Source organism: Oreochromis niloticus, linkage group LG10 (assembly GCF_001858045.2).
Source record: "Oreochromis niloticus isolate F11D_XX linkage group LG10, O_niloticus_UMD_NMBU, whole genome shotgun sequence".
Lineage (NCBI taxonomy): Eukaryota > Metazoa > Chordata > Actinopteri > Cichliformes > Cichlidae > Oreochromis > Oreochromis niloticus.
The window spans coordinates 3,773,973-3,792,549 of record NC_031975.2 but is presented as its reverse complement, the minus strand read 5'-3'; the positions used below and the strand labels follow the sequence as shown (position 1 = coordinate 3,792,549).

The following is an 18,577-nucleotide window of genomic DNA, read 5'->3' as shown; positions in this document are numbered from 1 at the left end:
ATTATTTGGTCCATTTCCCCCTCCTGTGGATGAAGAACAAATCTCTGGGGTAAGCTGTTATTTGAAAAGGAAATGCTTGCTGCAGGAGAATCAAGAGAATGCAACGTAATCCCTGGTTCAGCTGCGATGATGTAAGATGACCAGAATGCCCTATGTATTTTAAAATGACAGCTCCACAAACCTCATGGCTTTCTCAATTTGACCAACAGGGGGATCTAAAATGCATAAGAATATTAATTCCTTTCCAAAGAAACATTTTTGAAAACATGAAGCATATATAATAAATCAGCTTTTTAAAAATTAAATGTAATTGTCTTCTCCCAACTTTGGTATAATATCTAATGCTTAAAAGTGACCTACATGAAGGAGATTGTGTTGAAATCATACCACCACCACAAGAACAAAACCTCTCAGGTTTGGCAAGAGAACTGCAGAGTTTAGAACTGTGCTTGTACTTTGTTTTCCCTCCTGTTTCATATACTGATCAGAAACCTGATGTAAAATTTAAAAAAAACAAAACAATTACAGTAGGATTGATATGACATAGCTGTCATGTTTATCGTCAATATTCAGTTTCCCGTTTGAATTTATAACGAAGATCCATAATTACTAAAAGAGGCAAGTAATACTTTTTCATTTCGGTTAGCACACTCACATTATATTTTTAGTATGATAAAGAGAAATATTTTTCCTTTAGACTTGAATGTATTTTTTAATTAATCTGGACTAATTTATTTTGCGAATAACAAATATTTGGTTTGTTCTAAAAAATGTTCAGTGTTATCCATTTCCTTCTCATTTCCCTACTGTTCGTCGAAGTGAAATTGTGCCTTGTTCCCTGATATTTATCATATTATCTCATTGGTTTTGCGTTTTACATTTCTTAACACACGATTTTGAGGGAAAGTGTTAAAAAAAAAAAAAGTCGAAAACGTAATTATTTTATGATTTTCTTGATCTAGTGTTTTCTACATCGTTGGAGTTTAAAGGAGGAAACTTGAGGAAATGAAGTTAGATTGTTTACAAATGTTACCATTGCATTGTGGGAGACAGATGATTGACACGGGCGCCATTTTGCTCCTGCTCGCTCTGCTTCCATTGTGTGAGAGATAGTAAATATCTGACACTGCCAGACAACCAGAACACACTTGTATCCTTGCGAAGAAAAGAGACAAAATTCACCCCCGGTAAGTAAAAAATTCCTTAATTATTTCTTAACTAAGAACAATAGTAACCATTTGGTGGAGAAAATAGAGTAGATAAACTTATTTTTTTGCTTTAATATCGTGTTTTTTTCGATGGTGTTGTGAAAAGAGAAAGCAGCTTCCCCAGGCAGAGAAAAACGGCTCAGTACTTCCACTGCCGAAATATCTAGTCCACTTTCAGCGGCGATTTCTACCTCGCTTTTTCGCTTTAAAATACCTCTACTTCATCCGTCTTTGACTGTTTTTCGATACACTCACTTGTCTCCTACGTTTTGTTAATGCTCTTGTGAGCACACACTTTCTGTTTTGGTGGGAAAATGTCAAAGTTTACGTCCCGCTCGTTGCCTGTGTATTGGTAGGTTCGTTTCGGTCTGCGGCCATAATCTTGCGGTATGAGGCGGAGTTAACAATACTTGTCCCGCCCTAAAATGCTCCTGGCTGAAACATCATTGGTGTGGGTGTACAGTGGAGCCACAGCTGATTGGTGGGATTCCGAGTGACGGCCTGTTGAAGGTTGTGATTGGTGTAATTGGGATCCCACAGTCTCTAGATTGGCTAAAGTCTTAGTGTTTGTGCAGCGGCCAAGCCCGGGGGAAAAGTTTTATCAGGAGGTCCAAAATGACTTACGAAGAGCCCGAAAAGAAAACTACTCTGTAGGTTATGCTTTACACTGTTATAGAGCAAAATTCTGTAGCACCTTATGTAAACGTAGGTTTCACCAAACCGTGGGGTTAAATGTTATTTGTAGTAATTACATTTCTAAAGAAATAAAGATACACAGAGTTAAAACAGAGACTTAACGAGGTGACGTTTTACTTAATGGAACCAAGTATTTATAACATATTTAATGATTAATCCATTAATAATTGATACAAAAATATTAAAAACTCAAAATGCAGAATTACTTGATAACAAATAAAACGTACTGGTAAAAGGGGGGAAGTTGCTGGACTGAATATTGGAAACTTTAATTAATTTAGTTATTTATCTGAGTTCAAGGCGACTAGCTTAGAAGGATCATTTGTCCAGTGTGCAACGATTAAATGTGATGATGAAGTGAATAGAAACAGATACATTGTTTGGGGGGGTTTTGTATTCCGTCAGGTGATACTCTGTCGTAATGGCTCGTACCAAGCAGACTGCTCGTAAGTCCACTGGAGGAAAGGCTCCTCGTAAGCAGCTGGCCACCAAGGCTGCCCGCAAGAGCGCCCCTTCCACAGGTGGTGTCAAGAAGCCCCATCGTTACAGGTAATATTCATTTTGAGTCACATCACTTGATCCTTATCAGGATGAAGTTTGATGAGCAATCCTTAACCTGAAAATTCTGCACGGAGCCACAAAAAGTATTTTAATTAGGGAGACTCAGCCTTAACTGTCAACATTACTGAGAGGTGTATAAATAAATAAATGAATAAATGATTGTACTGAGCTTGAGGTCATGCGTTTTAGGCCTGGTACGGTGGCTCTGAGAGAGATCCGTCGATACCAGAAGTCCACTGAGCTTCTGATCCGTAAGCTGCCCTTCCAGCGCCTGGTGAGGGAGATTGCTCAGGACTTCAAGACTGACCTACGTTTCCAGAGCGCTGCCATTGGAGCTCTGCAGGTGAAGCCACACTGCTATGTTGGATGTGGGCAGGAGGTCCATGCTGTTAACAGTTTGTTTTTTTGCTAGTAGAAGCTTTGTCACTTGCCTTATTCTTCTAGATTTTGGTTGATTAGGGGTTTTTTTTCCAAAACTGTTTTTTAGCACTTAGTACGATTAGCTGCACTAATTTTTGACTTATCAATGTGTCTCTGTGAAGAGGTTTCCAAATGTTCGGTCCATGAGTTTAACTTGTAATGTGAACTCTGAAGGGTATCAGCATATTAAATGCAAGTCTGTCTTAAATAGTCCTTTGTTATGACTTTTAAGAGGCTGTTAGAGAATTTCGTGCTTTCAGCTATCGATATTTAAGGACTACACGTTAACCATGTAGCAGGTCAAAGTTTCTCTTATATTAAAACATCATTAATATGTACTGCTAATGTTGTTTGTGTTTGTCCCCTACAGGAGGCTAGTGAGGCGTACCTGGTGGGTCTGTTTGAGGACACTAACCTGTGTGCCATCCATGCCAAGCGTGTCACTATTATGCCCAAAGACATCCAGCTGGCACGCCGTATCCGTGGAGAGCGCGCTTAGACGGCCTCCCTGATGTTTCATCTCTGTCCTATTTTTCTTTACCCATCCCTGCCTTTACTCGTTCATTTTACTCCATCCACCCACCTCCACCCGTCCCTATTCCATTCTCTCCCCAGCCTACCCAGCTTCTCGGTAGACTTTAGAGTAATCTTGATTATGAAGAGATAGAAATATGTTGAAGTCTGATCAATTTGTAATTTTTTTTGTCTTCACCAAATGTTTTAGGGTACCTTCTTCGTGCATGTAAAGGTTTTGCAGATCAGGTGCACATGTGCACACATAGGCAAACATGCATCCCTGGGTTTGGGGTCTACTTCAAATCTGGAAGCCCCACAGTGAGCTCACCTGGAGATGAGCAGGTGCAGTTTTTGTGGCAAACAGAGCCAAAGCAGAGGGACAAGGCCGAGGGGTTAGTCTGCTTAAGGGGAGCTGCAACTTCCACAGCAGGGTGCTATTAAAACTAGTCCCGAGGCCTCCGCCCCCTCTGAACATCCTCCTGCTCAGTGCGTCCCTCTGCACCTCGACTCTCCTGTTGCTCTGCAGCTGTAGCTTTTCACTGCACCTCCGTCACCTGTGAAACCTGCTCTTGTTTGTTTGTGTGCTCCTGTGAAAACTGATCTTCCAAACCAGCTGTGCTCAAACAAAAATCTCTTGGTTTCTTAAGAATATTATTGTTGTGGATATGGTGTCTATTTTTTTTACACATCTAATTCATAGAGGAGCATCTCCTCCTTTACCACTTATACCATTATCAAAATAGGAGGAAAAAAGCAATTAATAGTATCAACATTATCAGTTAGGGTCTTTTTGTTTGCAGTGATTTGTCTTAGAAAATCAGGAAGGGCTTCTCCATTTTCCAAGGAAACTTCAATTCTAATGGCAGCCACGAGGGGGCGGGGTCTCACCGTCTCCTCTTCTGTTCACTGTAGATTAGTCGTCACACATTCAGCCTCCATCTCTCTCTGTCACCACAGATTAGCATTATACTTGTCACACCAGTATGAATTGACATAGTGAACCTCTGCATGTTTAGGGTCTGTGTGTCTCCTGCAGCTTCTCTACACCTGAGCATATAATCTGTCCCTTATTAAAATTTGGGATGCACAGTATAACCTCATACTTTTTTCTTTTATATTTTTCTTATTCCTTGAGATTTTCAGACGTATAAATAAGCTGATCTTTGTATTTTCCAAATTTCTCATATTATGGTGGTAATAAATAGATGTTAAAACACATGGATGGGAGTTTGTGTGTCATGTTTGCGTTACGTATGCTGCAGTTCAACCTGAACAGAAAGCCGTGCTGTTTATCAGTGCAGAGAAACCAAACGTCCACATGGGGGAGACCTTAAACAAATAAGGATTTAACGGCCAGCAAACTCGTCAATAAAACAGTCCATAAAGATAAGTAAGGCGTGACCCCCGTATCACGCATGTTCAAAGAAAAAGAAAGTAGAAGAAACGCTGCCAGCACATCGTACAGAGCCTCTAATGGGGACAGGTTTTTTTTCACAGGCAAAACATTTAGTAACTGAATTTTGTGTAGTAAAAAATGATCTATTTACATAAAAGTATTTTCACCACTGACATCACTCATGAGTCAAATAAGGTGAACAAATCCTGGAAAGATAAGTGGGGAAAAAGCACCATGTGTGGCAAATTAATACAGGTGAGAGGTGTGAAAGAAATGTTATTTTTGGACATACAAAACTGCAGGTCACAGTTTGGCATTTAGCATGTTAAGGTCTGAATCTGCCTGTGAACTATTTTTAAAAAATTACTGAACATAAAAATGATTGGTTTATTATAGTAAATTAATCTAAAAAGAGGTGGAATTAAAGTAAATTTAATACCACCCCAAAATCTATAGATATAGAAAAACTAGATCCTCAGTTACTGAAAAGTTCTAGAAAAATTTGGAAGTGAACATATTTATCTAAGGTACTGGAGAAAGAGATTTCAGTTTCATTTTAGTTCATGTATTTTATATTAAAATTATGCTTTAACAGAGAAACCACGTCTAAAAGCACTAAAACAGAGCAACTCTGTCCCAAACGTTGTCCAATATACTCTCTGGATCATCTCGAAATCTGGGTTTGAATTAGAAGATCCCTGGCTAAGCTAATGGCTACCTTTTCTGCAGACAGAGACGACACTTGCGTCCTTGTTGTCTGTTTTTTGTGGCGTTCCTCGGGGCTCAGTTTGCTTTTATTTTCAGTGAGATGCTGCTACTCAGCCAGATCTTTGATAGTGTTCCCCACCAATGCTATGGAATTGACACCGTTAGAGTCCTCACTGCTATCCAAAAGCCCAGTAACATCGATTATCTTAAATTCTTGAGTGATGCCAACATTTTATAAACTTCCCTGAAAACAAATCTGATGTGTTGGTTATCAGTACAGTTTCTTATATCATCTCTGCCTACAGTCAACTTGGTTCATGGACCAAAGACACCAAGCAGACTGATAAAACCTGGGAGATGTTTTTAAATCTGAACTCTGTTTTGAAGTTAAAAAATGTTGGATATAAAATAATAATAATATTAATAATCATCATCTTTTTTCTAACTTTTAGCTGTATTGTATTTTCTCCACTCTATTAAAACAACTGAGTTTAGCCTAGTTTAGTCCGTGCACCAACTGGAAATTAAGCTACATCAGCTGACCTCTAGGCTCTAGATAGTTAACATTTAGTTTGTGTTATGTTTTTAACCTGTAACGTTTACTCGTTATAACACTTGAACTTCTTGATTAAATTTCTTTCTTCTTCCTTCGCAGACTGTCTGTGGTGTTTTAGCTTTCCCGTATTCACCTTCCTCAAGGTCTGCTCAGTGCCGTCCATCCCCCATCACATCTGCTCCTCTGTGGGATTACAGCGCAAATGTCTGTCTGAAACACTCTGTGCTGAGGGGGGAGATTACAAGTGCACTGCACCGTCCAAGAGAGGTTAACCAATCAGGGCATGCAGATGCAGGGATTAACCAATTGCACCACAGAGAGGGAGGGCAGAGGGATTAAACGGAGCACAGAGTGGGATTAGGTCAGTGTCGAGTGCAGGAAAATGCTTTGAAATGTCCGTTGCTACCCGCTCACTACTCTCGCTGCGCTACATTTTCATAGTCAAGGGCTGTGATCAGATCATTTGCTTGGCAACAAAAACTGGTATTACTGTAAATATCAGAATGGCATCAGAAATGTGTCATCAAACCTTTTACACTAGTGTGGTTGACATGAAGGGTTTTTGTGATACTCAGCTTAGATGGCAAACTGTTCCATTTTGGGTAAAAACATGGAATTTATTAAAAAATTTGACCAAACCTACTGCAAAACACAAACTGGAGCTATGTGATGTCAGGGGTAAGTTAGTGTTGCAGTAATCAGGGCATGTTGGGACTGTCAGAGGAGCGGTGGAGGAGTGATGAGGGTAAAAGAAGTGGAATCGCTCAGCTGATAGTGAGCTAACACAATTAATAAAACAACTGTAAGCAAAAAGCACTTTATTAAACTGCACTGGTGTCAGTGAGACAGCTGTTTTGGGGAGATGTGCATGACAACAGAGATACACCTAAACTGAAAAGGCTTTAAGAGAGAAAACAGCCAGAGGTGGAGGAAAACGTAATACTGCAAAGCTGATGGGAGAGAATAGACAGAAAAGATGGAGGGAAACAGGAAAAAGAGGGGAATGGAAGTGGAAGAAGAGGCTGAGGTAGGTGACAGACAGAGGGAGGGAGGGCAATAATCCTAACTAATTCACTTAGGGCATTGCTGAAGGGATTCTAAGAGGATTGGAACACTCCCAGAATCAGATAAGCTAAAATAACCAAGATGGAACAGTGAGAGCCATGCAGGCCTTATGACAAACATGGCAGCTCCAGAGCCCACTGCTACAACATGGCCACTTTACATCCAAACTCCACTTCACACTGACCCCTAACTGGGTCTTCCAAATCCTCTAAAGCTACACTTTCAAACTGGAATTCATCCCATTGATCATCAGTGCACAAACATGTAAAGAATAGATCACTTTAATGTGTCACATTTAAAACAGAAAATCTATTTTTTTCTCCATCAAACAGATCAAGATGATGACACTAAAGGTGAACACTATAATACTTAACACGAAAGCTAAAAAAGATCTAAATGCAGTCAAATTAGATATTCAAATGGAACTTCAAATAATAATATTAATAATAATAAATAGCTCAAAATAAAGTAACCCTGAAGGAGGACCTACAGGAGCTCCTCCAGGACAAAAAGCTCTCCTTTCACTCTATGCAAACGGAACACAAAAAAGTGTGTGTGTGTGTGTGTGTGTGTGTGTGTGTCTGTGTGTGTGTGCGCGAGAGAAAGAGATAGCTTGTGTTGTTTCTCCAGTCTTTTCCTTCAAACTGTTTAAAGGCGTTTGTTCTCTTATTTAAGATAACATGAAGAAGAAAACAGACATGATTTGCAGTCAGGCAGCATCGATGACAGTCATTCATTTGTTCATCTCCAAACCTTTTAAATCAAATGCATTTCCTACAGATAATCTTACAAATGACAAACTGAGAACTGCTTTGCCCTATCTTACATGGGATTCACTGATGCACGTGGCATGTTGACACCCTTTCTAGAGAACCTGGAACTTCCAGGAGTTTTGGTCCTTGTGATCCAGGCAATCCATTGTGGTGAAGCCCAGCTTCCAGGCCTGCTGGTCCTTGTAGTCCAGGCAGTCGACAGAGGTGAAGCCCAGGGAAGAGGCAGTGCTGTAGCCCTGTGAAGACAGAGATGCTGGGGACTGGCTTAGGGAGCCCCCCATAGAGGGCACAGCAATGGGGCTGAGAGCACCTCCGGTGCCTGACAACTGTGAATGCATGGGGGACAGATAGGCGCTGCAGTCCAGGCCAGTGAAGTAGGAGGTTGTGCTGGCATAGCCCTGGGTGTAGGCTGACGGCTGGCCATAGCTCATAGGGTAAGGTGAGGGCCGCTGCATGCAGGGTGCCGAGGAGGAGGCCAAGGGGTCTGGCAGGGGTGAGATGGCTGGGCTCCAGATGGACACAGCAGTGTTTCCAGTGCTGGAGCTCGGGGCCAGGCTGGGGCCCGACTGGGCTGAGGAGGGGCTGAATGAGCCAGATGGGTTAGGAACGGGATCAGGAATGCTAGGCTCCTGCGCTGGCGAGGCCTTCTTTTTGGGAGGCCGGGGCTTGGACTGGCCGCTGCTCTGCTGCTGCTGCTGGCGGCACTTGGCACGGCGGTTTTTAAACCAAACCTGAGATCACCAAAACAAAATAGATTCAGCATGTTACCAGTCATGTAGACATGTCATAACTTATTAATAATCAGAGGTTTGGGTTACAGAGGCATAGACATAGACTTCTATGCAGAAGTTCATAACACGGCTCACTATGAGGAACCCACAAGGCCTGAACCCAGTAGCCTCCATCTTGGCAGTAGCCTACTTCTGCAGTACCTGGACACGTGACTCAGGCAGGTTGATCTTGAGGGCCACTTCCTCTCTCATGAAGATGTCTGGGTAGCGGGTCTTTGAGAAGAGCGCCTCCAGGATGTCCAGCTGTGTGCGGGTGAAGGTGGTGCGCTCCCTGCGCTGCTTCCGGGGAGTGGCTGAAACAAATGACAGAGAGGGGATTATCGTGCTAACATCAACGGAGGGGCGGCATGAATTATGAGCCTGTGTGTGAGTGATTTGAATAATCTTTGTAGAAAAAGAACACAGCAAGTGCTCAAGTGATTCTTTGGAGAGTTTTGTTTGTGCGTGGATGACAACAAATACAAATATCAATACAAATATCTCAGTATGCCAGTTGTTAATATGTTTACTTTACTGTGAGAAGCAGAAACGGCGACTTTTTATTTCATAAACTAGGATTTCCATTAAAAGTCCTGTGAGTCTACCCTTCATGGTGCATAGAGCCAACTGCCTGGGTGTATTTGCAGAAGAACAAGAATTATTTCAAGCACTTCATATATTAGAATTTCTAATATATAAAATACCAATCTGAGCGTTAATGAAGCCGCCAAGAAAAGTTAACAAAACGCCAACAACAACAATCTATGTTGATCGGAATTCAGAACTAATAGTTTTCCATTTGATTAAAAAATCACGTATAAATATCCACAGAGTTGCATGTGGAAGTTTAAAGACTGACGGTCAAAATATCTCTTACTACGACAGTTCTTCCGAAATATTCAATTTTACTCAGTCCAGCGTAATAATTAGAGACTATATTCAGCATCAGTCACTGACAGAAAAAGTATGTTTTCGTTTGCTAAAGCATTGAAACCTGCGCGTTTTACGCACCATTCTGACAAACCTGATACTAGAAACTGTGATGACAGAAATGCGTATTTTTTGTTTTTTCCTGTAAAAGTTCAAACTTACGTGGATAAGCGACGGTTGTGTGAAGCACATCCATTCCAGGGGCAGGCACGTTTAACCCGTTCATGGTGTAATGGGGTTGCTTTATGTAGGACATCATCCTTACAGCAGCCTTTTAAGTCCTGTCGCTGACTTGTAGGTCGGACACGCAACACAGCAGCCGTGGCCCCCTCAGAGCTCAGCCGGGGCAACAAGTCGGTGTGTCCGAGGCCAGGCGCTGAACGGACAAGCGGGGCGCGCAGGAGTTCACAAAACAAGCGTCAAAGTGCTTCTTTCTCTTTCCTTCTTTCTTAAACTGCTCTTTCAGCTGTAATCGACTGTCAGCTAAGCTGGGCAGCTCACCGCAGAGCAGCGAGCATCCGGACCGACTCTCTGTCCAACTTCACACAGTCAAAGTCATCACACAGGTGAAGTGGCCTTCGGATGCCTTTGCGCCTTGGTGAGGTCGCTCCACTGAGTTTCTTTACCGGCGCACACTGCTAATTAGAGGGAGCAAGTGTCTCCAACAAACCCCTCCCACACACACACACACACACACGCACACACACATACACACAGAGGCAGGCACGCGCAATACTTTGCCTGAACAATTTATTCTAATAATATAGATATCCCCCCCAAACATATTAAATATATCATTTTCCGTCTGATTGTATATTTTAAACATACAGTCCACAACCCTAACCTGTGTAGTTAATCAAAATAAAAAATAATTTCTAGTATGAAAACTACAATGCCTACAAAAAGTTAGTTCCCACAGGTCATGTTCAGTCATTTTGCCCTGATGATCAGTGAACCTGCTGCACATCTGCAACACTTCATAGATTCACAGATTATATCTATCTGCAAAGCAGCTGTATTAACACCCCCCCCCCCCCCCCCCCCCCCACACACACACACACACACAAACACCCAGATGCACAAAAGCGATAAAGCTCATTTGATTTATCATAATATGCTTTATCTCAAAAGTAAGTATCTTATCTCCAGATAAAGAGAGGAAAGACAGAGCAATCCGTTCAGTGGCAGTGCGGGATGGAACAACAGCAGCAGCACTGCAGGGGTGTGAATTGGATGGGTCAGCAGGTAAACTGAACCAAAAAAGTAAGACAAGAAGATGCGCTGGAAGGAGAGGAGAGAGCGCACAACAGAGAACTCAGAGCTGCTGCACCTGAAGGAGACACCTCGGGTTTACATGGGAATGGATTAAAAACACACAGTTGGGGTCGCTTTAGTCCCAAACTGTTCTTGTGGAGCAGGTTGTTGCCAGTGATGAGAGAATCAACCTCAGGAGTGAGTGTATCATACTGTACATGCGTGACTGACAGGCACCTTTACAGGTTTATATAGGGTTCTGGCTTCGACGAGCTTTGTTGTTGTTTTATTAGACTGTTAAATTATGCCTCATCAAAGAGTAATGTTTTACTATAAGCTATTTAATTGTTCTGTTTTATTTTCATTTAGGGCGTTGGTGTTGTTGAACAGTGATGTTCTCTTTATTAAACACTGCTAATCTTTTCTGACTGATTTATGTTTGTTTAAAAACAAACGATCATACATGGTGTACAAACACTGCACACTTGATGATTGCAATGTGCTCTCTGTTCATCAGTGGGACAGCTCTTCCTACGGCTGCAATAACAAATAGGGAAATAGGGAAGAGGACTGAGCTGGTTTAATCCCTACCCTTCCCCCAAAAGCAGGACTTATAGAGACATTTGCACAGTGAATCAAGTGAACCAGCATTTATATTTGCAACTGAATATTTTGTGATTTGTGTGCTGAACCAGGCCTTAAATCTCAGAAAGATGGTAAAGAAGACAGAGACCAGGTAACCAGGTGGATGGAAGGCAGGGAGAAAAGACCCACATACAGATGGATGGGTGGATGGATGGAGGGGAAGTGAGAGGAAAAGCAGGTGAAGGGGCAGGGGTGGGGGAGGCTCCGGTCCTCGTCCCAACTGACACACTGCTGCAGTTAATCCAGATTAGAGTGTCTAAAACAGGTCGGCTAAATCTGCAGGCCAGCCAGCAATACAGAGACTGCTGTCAGGACCAATCACTCACCCTGCACACACACACACATTGTAGTAATCTCCTCTGTGCAAACCAGGTGCCACCAGCAGCTCCACACAGAACGCCATTAAACAGCCCACCAGCCCCCGCCCCCAACTACCAGCCAGGTTGGGACTCACACCCGTTGGAGCACTGTACTGTCAGAGACATTTGTCTCACCCAGTTCTTTCATGGTTGCACATTAATTTAATTCTGTTTCATTTTAATAATATAGTAAGACATCCTGATAATAGGATAGGAAGTAAGAAATCAACATCCTGACATGGGATGTGTTTTAAACTCAACAAGAACAGGTGGACTCAAAAATGCAGAATGATGAGATTAAGGTCAAATTTCTCTGATTTTATTAATAAGAGATGTGTCCCTATAGGATGTGGTGACACGACGCAACAGAAAGTAGTCAGAGATGGTAGTTTACAAAGATGGGGGTTTTAGGCAAGGCTACTCGTGCCCAAGAGGAAGGAGAGGCACAAGTGAGTACTAGGAATGACTACAAGTGAGTGAATTTGAATGCGCTACCATGAATATGGTTTAACTGATTGTGCCATCTGGCTTCATAGATAAGTATAACTCCGTATCATCTGCATACCAGAGGAAATGTCTTCTGTGTGTTCTAATTATAAAACATTCTACTGACTAAGAGAAACATGTACAATAAGAAAGATGTTGGTCCCAGCACAGAACCCTGTGGAACTCCAAAACTAACTGCTAAGACTTACAATTAACTAAAATTTGAATTAAATAAATAAATACTAAATGTAACGGTGTGAGCTTTAACCTTTTTCATTTATATTAAAGCACTATCCCTTATCTCATCATATCATATCTTAACTGTGCTAATAATTCAACAAAAAAAACCTTCTGTCATTATTAGATGTTGTCACTTATATTATAATTTATTGGCACTGTCCCATAGATGTTGAAGAAAATGGATTTATTTTCTTTACAGGGAGTTTCTTACTGACAGATCACATGGCTCTTGACTTCCAGCTGTTTCCCTCTTTTGTCATCTGTTACTCTTTTTCATATCAACTTTGATTTTTTTTTTACTTGAGCCACAGTGAGTGTTGTTTTTTATTTTTTCTATTTATTTTTAAATGACTATCATGGGAACACTTTGGAAAGCTGTGCCTCTTATGGCTTCTTCTGACGACCTCAGAAACTATTATTTAATTTTCTGCAGTCAGACTTTGTCCTTATTTTTTGCCTTAAAGGTTCAGGCCTGTCTCTTACAGCATGGTTACCTAGATGTAAACATGCTTCCTTATATAGGGGAGGGATATTAGATTGTAGGGAAACTGCAGAAAGACTGTTGGTTCCAAATGATTCTGATTTAATAATATATGCTATTTTGGGGTTTAAAACGGTGATGAGATGCTTCGGCATGACCTAAAACAGGCCAACAGGCCATTCATATGCAATTCATGTCCAGTTTAGCTGAATCAGACCAGTACTATAAATCCCAAAAGGTTGATTGTGTTCATCTGGACGCAGCGTTTTCAGTGGGAGAAACGTTTCGTCACTCATCCAAGTGACTTCTTCAGTCTCAGCTGACTGCAGGTTTCCCCAATCTTATAAACAGTACATTTGCACAATGACTAAAACCAGCCCACTGAAGGAACAATGGGCTGGGAGGTCAGTTCCTTGATGAGTAATATGCAAATTGTCATCATCAATGATCAACAACCACTGATCTGAAGGTCCATTGATCAATGGTCATGAGTACCATTCACAGAGAGTTGGGAATGCCTGAATTACAGCATTTTAAGATGGTGACAGATGTACCCTTAGGCCCCCTCCTCGATTCAGAGATGGTCTTTCCCTTTTCACGTAAATGGCCTCCTTGACTCTGCGCTCAAACCAGCGTTCCTCCCTGTCCAGGGTGTGTACATCCTCGTCGTTGAAAGAGTGTCCACTGGCCTGTAGGTGTAAATAGACTGCAGAGTCCTGGCCTGATCAGGTGGCTCTTCTGTGTTGTGCCATCCGCTCAGCCAGAGGTTGTTTGGTTTCCCCGATGTATAAATCATGGCAATTCTCCTGGCACTTAACAGCGTACACTATGTTACTCTGTTGCGTGTTTTGGGGTTTGAAAGCCACAGAGATGTGGTGTTTAGAAAAAAATGTGTCTCAACTGTTCCGATACTCCTGACACGTACAGGATCACTACAGGTTTTCACTTAGGCAGCGTTTGTCCTTCTCTCCTGGATCGGCTGGAGCTTTCTTTAGGCGCTTTCCCAGCTTTGACAAATGTCCAGCTGGGATAACCACATTTACTCAGGGCCTTCTTGATGTGATGTTCTTCTGCTTCTCTGGCCGCGGTGTCTGTGTGGATGGTGTTCGCTCTGTGTTGTAGCGTCCTGATGACACCCAGTTTGTGCTCCAGTGGATGATGAGAGTCAAACCTTAAATATTGATCCGTATGCGTAGGTTTACGGTGCACATCAATTTTTAAATGTCCCAAATTTCTGCTGGAAATCTCACAGTCTAAGGAAGCCTACCTGCCACTTTTCATATTCCCCCTGGTGAATTTGAGGTGTTGGTCCACTGAGTTGAGCTAGTTTCAGTCATCATGCAAATGTACTGTTTATAAGATAGCCTGCAGTTAGCTGAGACTGAAGAAGTCACCTGGATGAGTGACCAAACGTTTCTCCCACTGAAAACGCTACGTCCACAGTCACTGTTTGTCCAATTTGGAAACACTGTCAAAGTTAAATGTGTTTAACTCATAAAACACGGCTGACATGCAGTCCCATGCTTCTTGAGAAAATCATCTTGTATGTCTGTCATCCTGTCAAGCTGAAGTTTGCATCCACATTTCTATAGATTAATATATTTATTGAAGACTCTGAAGGAATTTAAGTAGATGTTATCAGTTTATTTTTGTTGTTTTTGTTTATTTTTTTTACCATGACAACAGACATGTTTACAGATATGGAAAATAAATAAATGGCTGCACAAATTTATTTATTTTTTTTAATTAAATGTGTAATTTCTGACCTGATCTTTTACAGTAATAAGAATAAACTTGAGGCCTCTGACTATCAACACTGACATCTAATCAGTTCATCTCTGAGATGAAGTTATGATTCAAGTCAGATTTGTAGAAATTCCTGTAATGGACTGAACTATTGCTGGTGTGGAGATAAAAACAGAAAAAGAGAGAGAATTCTAACATATTCATATATCAGTGAGAGCTCTCTCCTTACATTCAGTTACAACAGCTTAAACTTTAGTCGCTGTTTCTTTCTCCTTTTCTACACCTAAACTGAGGAATACTCACTCTCTGAAACAGGAAACTGCAGTGCAAGGTCATTTAACCAGCTAAAATTTCAAATGAAATAATGCACAAATACTTCAAATGAAGTAAAATCCCAGCCTGAAGAATCGAGCACAGCAAAGTCAGCATACTGGACAAAGCTGTGGTAGGAGCAAAACATGATTAGAAAATCAAAAATACACCTCAGACAAAAGGTTTCTAACTGTACATCATGTTACTGGACTAATTAGTTATTATCATATATGTTATGTTTCATATTATTCACTGCACACTTGGTTTAAGGTAAGACAGGTAACATGATAATCAGGTGTTGGCATAATGATAAGATCGGTAGTATAATTAGTAATCTTAATGATGCGATCACTAAATATCAAACTCTATTCTAAAAGATTATTTTGCAGTCTCAGCCCATTCATCATTTAGTAAAGTTTCCATCCCAGTAATATTTTGTTTCCTCAAATCCCACCAAATACCTTTTAAGGGGATTGACATCTAGAGACTGAAACAACCCCTCAAACTGTTCCTGGATTGGATTGATTTGCTCCTTGGGTTGACCCGGGCGTATGTTTGGGATTATAGCCTCCACAGAAAGGTCGGTTATTACCAAGCTACTGTTTACACAGTGAGAGCATCACATTCTTCTTCAAAGAGCTCTGGCATTTCACAGTATCAGCTGCAAGGTCAAATCTAGGCTCTAACAGTAAAACACAGTGAGAACAGGATAAATTGTGTCTGACTGCTGGAATTGTCTAAAACAGACTCCCAGAACTACACTGGTCATTCTGGGATGTTCAAGTTGATCTTTATGTGATTTTTTCCCTGTAAAATGGGTTCTGACAAGACTTTTTGAACATTAATTCACTGTTTATTTGTTTTCTTGGTCTGTACTGATGCTTTTGTTCCTGTCTCCATCAAGTGCATCTGCAGCTGTTTGGAACGTAGACAGTTTTTTGATATTTTGCTTACCTGATGTTTTCTGACGTTTTCATTCTCCTTGGAGAAACTGTACTCTTTGACTGCTGCACATTATCAGTTTACTTGTGTTTTAAACAAACATATATATAAAGATTGTGAATCGTCAGAAAACCTTGAATGTGAATATACTGGATACACATATTCTATGTTATACTGTAGTATAAAATTATATAATAAGCTCAAGTTATTCATGTCCAGTTGTTTACACATCCACACCTACTATCCATCACCTGCTCTGGTCACTCTGTTCAATTACTCTGTTTACATTACTTTGGTCATTTAGTTTAAGCTCAGTCAGTACATTGCTGTGCTAATATGGCACAAAGCAATTTAACATTCACTGTACATTTTCAGTTTTTTATTTCCAATTTTTCATTTAAATTGTCTTATTGTTTATAATGTTTTGCACAGTCAAGGAGCAGTTCGGGACACATTTCACTGTGTGTTGTGTACTTGTATGACTATGCATGTGACAAATAAAGAATCTTGAAATCCCACATAATGTTGATGGAATCAAAGTAACATCTGTCACGAGTTTTACTGCACTACAAACTTCTTAAAGTATGTTTAAAAAGAACAAAGTAAACAAAATGAATATATACAAAACACAATACTGTCCCCTTAAAAGTACGTACTGCCCATAGAGTGAGCTGCCTTGGAGAGGTTTGCGCTCTGAGTGCTTCTTGTTCCTTCATGTTTTTATTGTTAATGTCTTCTGGTTTTTGCTATGACTGTATATCTAAAGCAAATGGTTTGTTAATTTATATTTATATTGGTGATGCTTATTAATAGTTTGAGACCAGGTACTGTGCACGAAAGTCACTATTATAACCAAATCCAATAAGTGATAAATCACACAGTGATGGTAAACCTGATTAACACGTTTTACATTCCATATAAAACTACAGCCATAATAAACATCTTATGCAAGGTACACGTCTCCCTCTGTGTGTGTGTGTGTGTGTGTGTGTGTGTGTAATGACTCAAGAGTTGCAGTGTGAGGTGAGGTGTGTCACAGTGAAGGATGAGTGATTACAGTGGACAGTAATCCTGCAGGTGGATTAGCAGGTGGCATTAGGAGAAGTGGGGGTGTAGCACATTGCCACCTCTGAACCATCACAAGATAGAGCAGCAGCATGAGGGACCTCACCTCCATCTGCTTCACCTCAACACAACATGCACAGGACACTGTAACACACACTGTCCAAGGATCTGACAACAAAGACAAAGGTCACTGAGGATTCTTTTTTCCGGGTTTCTCCATTTAGATTGAAATCAAACCGAGCAACCAAACTTAGAACTGAAATAAAACCAATATAAGTCAGTAAAGCATTCATCTACAGATGCAGTGATTCTACTCTCCCATATGACCTTTAAACAGGGACGGTCCAAAGTAGTGATGTCAATTACCCACAGATATAGCGCTGTTATGAACTATTACTTTCTAATATGGATCACAAGCACTTAGGAATTAAAAATGCTTGGGAAGGTTGAATATTGTTCATCGTTGTAATGATAAGAAGACTTTCAAAGGGATTTCAAATGTTACAACAAGGCATCCCCAGGTAACCCTTTGTATTTATATTGTGCAAGCATTACATGAATTAAAACAAAAACAAAGCACATGTGATGGCAGGAAGATTAAGTGACCACTACAGAGGAAATCCAACTAAAAAACAATAAAGTATTTTATGTCTTCCTCATTTTAAATTCATTAGCAAAAGAATAAATGTGTAAAGAATCAGTACTGAACTGTCACTGGTCACAAAACAGAAGTAGGGTCACGTGTTTTTAGAACCTTGTTTGTCTTATGAGTTTGAACTTTTTTTCTTTACATGATGTGGGATATTAGGATTTGCAAGGTCTTGTATTTAATGGAAAATTAATGAATAAAAAAATTTAATAAAACAAGGCATAAAAAGCTTTTAGGTAGCTGAAATCATCTTGATTTAAAATCTGCAGGGTGTGTTTTCAGTTTTTGTTCACGTCAGTGAAGTAAAGTTGGTGAGCACAACAATCCGCGATACATTTCCTTCATAAAATATTGAATTTGTGGTGTAATACCTTTTCCGAACTTCTGGCCGCCGACTCCTCCCATAGAAACAAATAAATACAAAAAACACTGAAACTCATGAAACGGATCATTGCTAAGCACCAAACAACAAAATGAACAAATTCACTGTGAAAAAAAGCTAACGCCAAACTGAACTGAAATCTAAACTAACAAAATAATTAAATAATTAATTAAATAATAATTAATAAATGAATTATTGATTAATAATTCTCATGTGTGTCTACTATATACACAGGCTCCTTCTTCCACTCAATTCTCAGTGAAATGCTTTGACCTACCTGGGCTGGTTTGTTAAAATTACTACATTAGAAAAGTACAATGCTGGTTGGAGGACTTTATATGGTTTGAACAAATAACAATTTTACTTTAAATAACATAAACTCAGGAGACTTTGACCTGCCGTTTAGTCTTCTCTACA

At 40.4% G+C, this 18,577-nt stretch overlaps 2 protein-coding genes across 2 annotated transcripts; one reads left to right on the top strand and one right to left on the bottom strand.

Moving 5' to 3' along the window:
• The first annotated feature begins 1,031 nt into the window (after positions 1-1,031).
• h3f3c (H3 histone, family 3C) lies at positions 1,032-4,619 on the top strand. The gene is made up of 4 exons (XM_003449796.5): positions 1,032-1,187; positions 2,310-2,453; positions 2,655-2,808; positions 3,256-4,619. The coding sequence occupies exons 2-4, from the start codon at positions 2,326-2,328 to the stop codon at positions 3,382-3,384; spliced, it is 411 nt and encodes a 136-aa protein (XP_003449844.1). The 5' UTR covers positions 1,032-1,187; positions 2,310-2,325; the 3' UTR covers positions 3,385-4,619.
• A 2,243-nt stretch (positions 4,620-6,862) lies between these two features.
• Positions 6,863-10,253, bottom strand: crx (cone-rod homeobox). The gene is made up of 3 exons (XM_003449797.4): positions 9,762-10,253; positions 8,832-8,983; positions 6,863-8,630 (listed from the first exon to the last, which is right to left on the bottom strand). Exons 1-3 carry the CDS (start codon positions 9,856-9,858, stop codon positions 7,992-7,994), a joined length of 888 nt encoding a protein of 295 aa, XP_003449845.1. The 5' UTR covers positions 9,859-10,253; the 3' UTR covers positions 6,863-7,991.
• Positions 10,254-18,577: the final 8,324 nt, after the last annotated feature.

Bases quoted from the DNA above. Each gene is read 5' to 3' on its own strand.
- crx (XM_003449797.4), bottom strand. From the start codon at position 9,858: ATGATGTCCTACATAAAGCAACCCCATTACACCATGAACGGGTTAAAC. The intron at 8,984-9,761 runs GTAAGTTTGAAC...CATTTGTTTCAG, and splicing joins CACAACCGTCGCTTATCCAC to CCACTCCCCGGAAGCAGCGC. The intron at 8,631-8,831 runs GTACTGCAGAAG...TGGTGATCTCAG, and splicing joins TGCCTGAGTCACGTGTCCAG to GTTTGGTTTAAAAACCGCCG.
- h3f3c (XM_003449796.5), top strand. From the start codon at position 2,326: ATGGCTCGTACCAAGCAGACTGCTCGTAAGTCCACTGGAGGAAAGGCT. The intron at 2,454-2,654 runs GTAATATTCATT...CATGCGTTTTAG, and splicing joins AAGAAGCCCCATCGTTACAG to GCCTGGTACGGTGGCTCTGA. The intron at 2,809-3,255 runs GTGAAGCCACAC...TGTCCCCTACAG, and splicing joins CTGCCATTGGAGCTCTGCAG to GAGGCTAGTGAGGCGTACCT.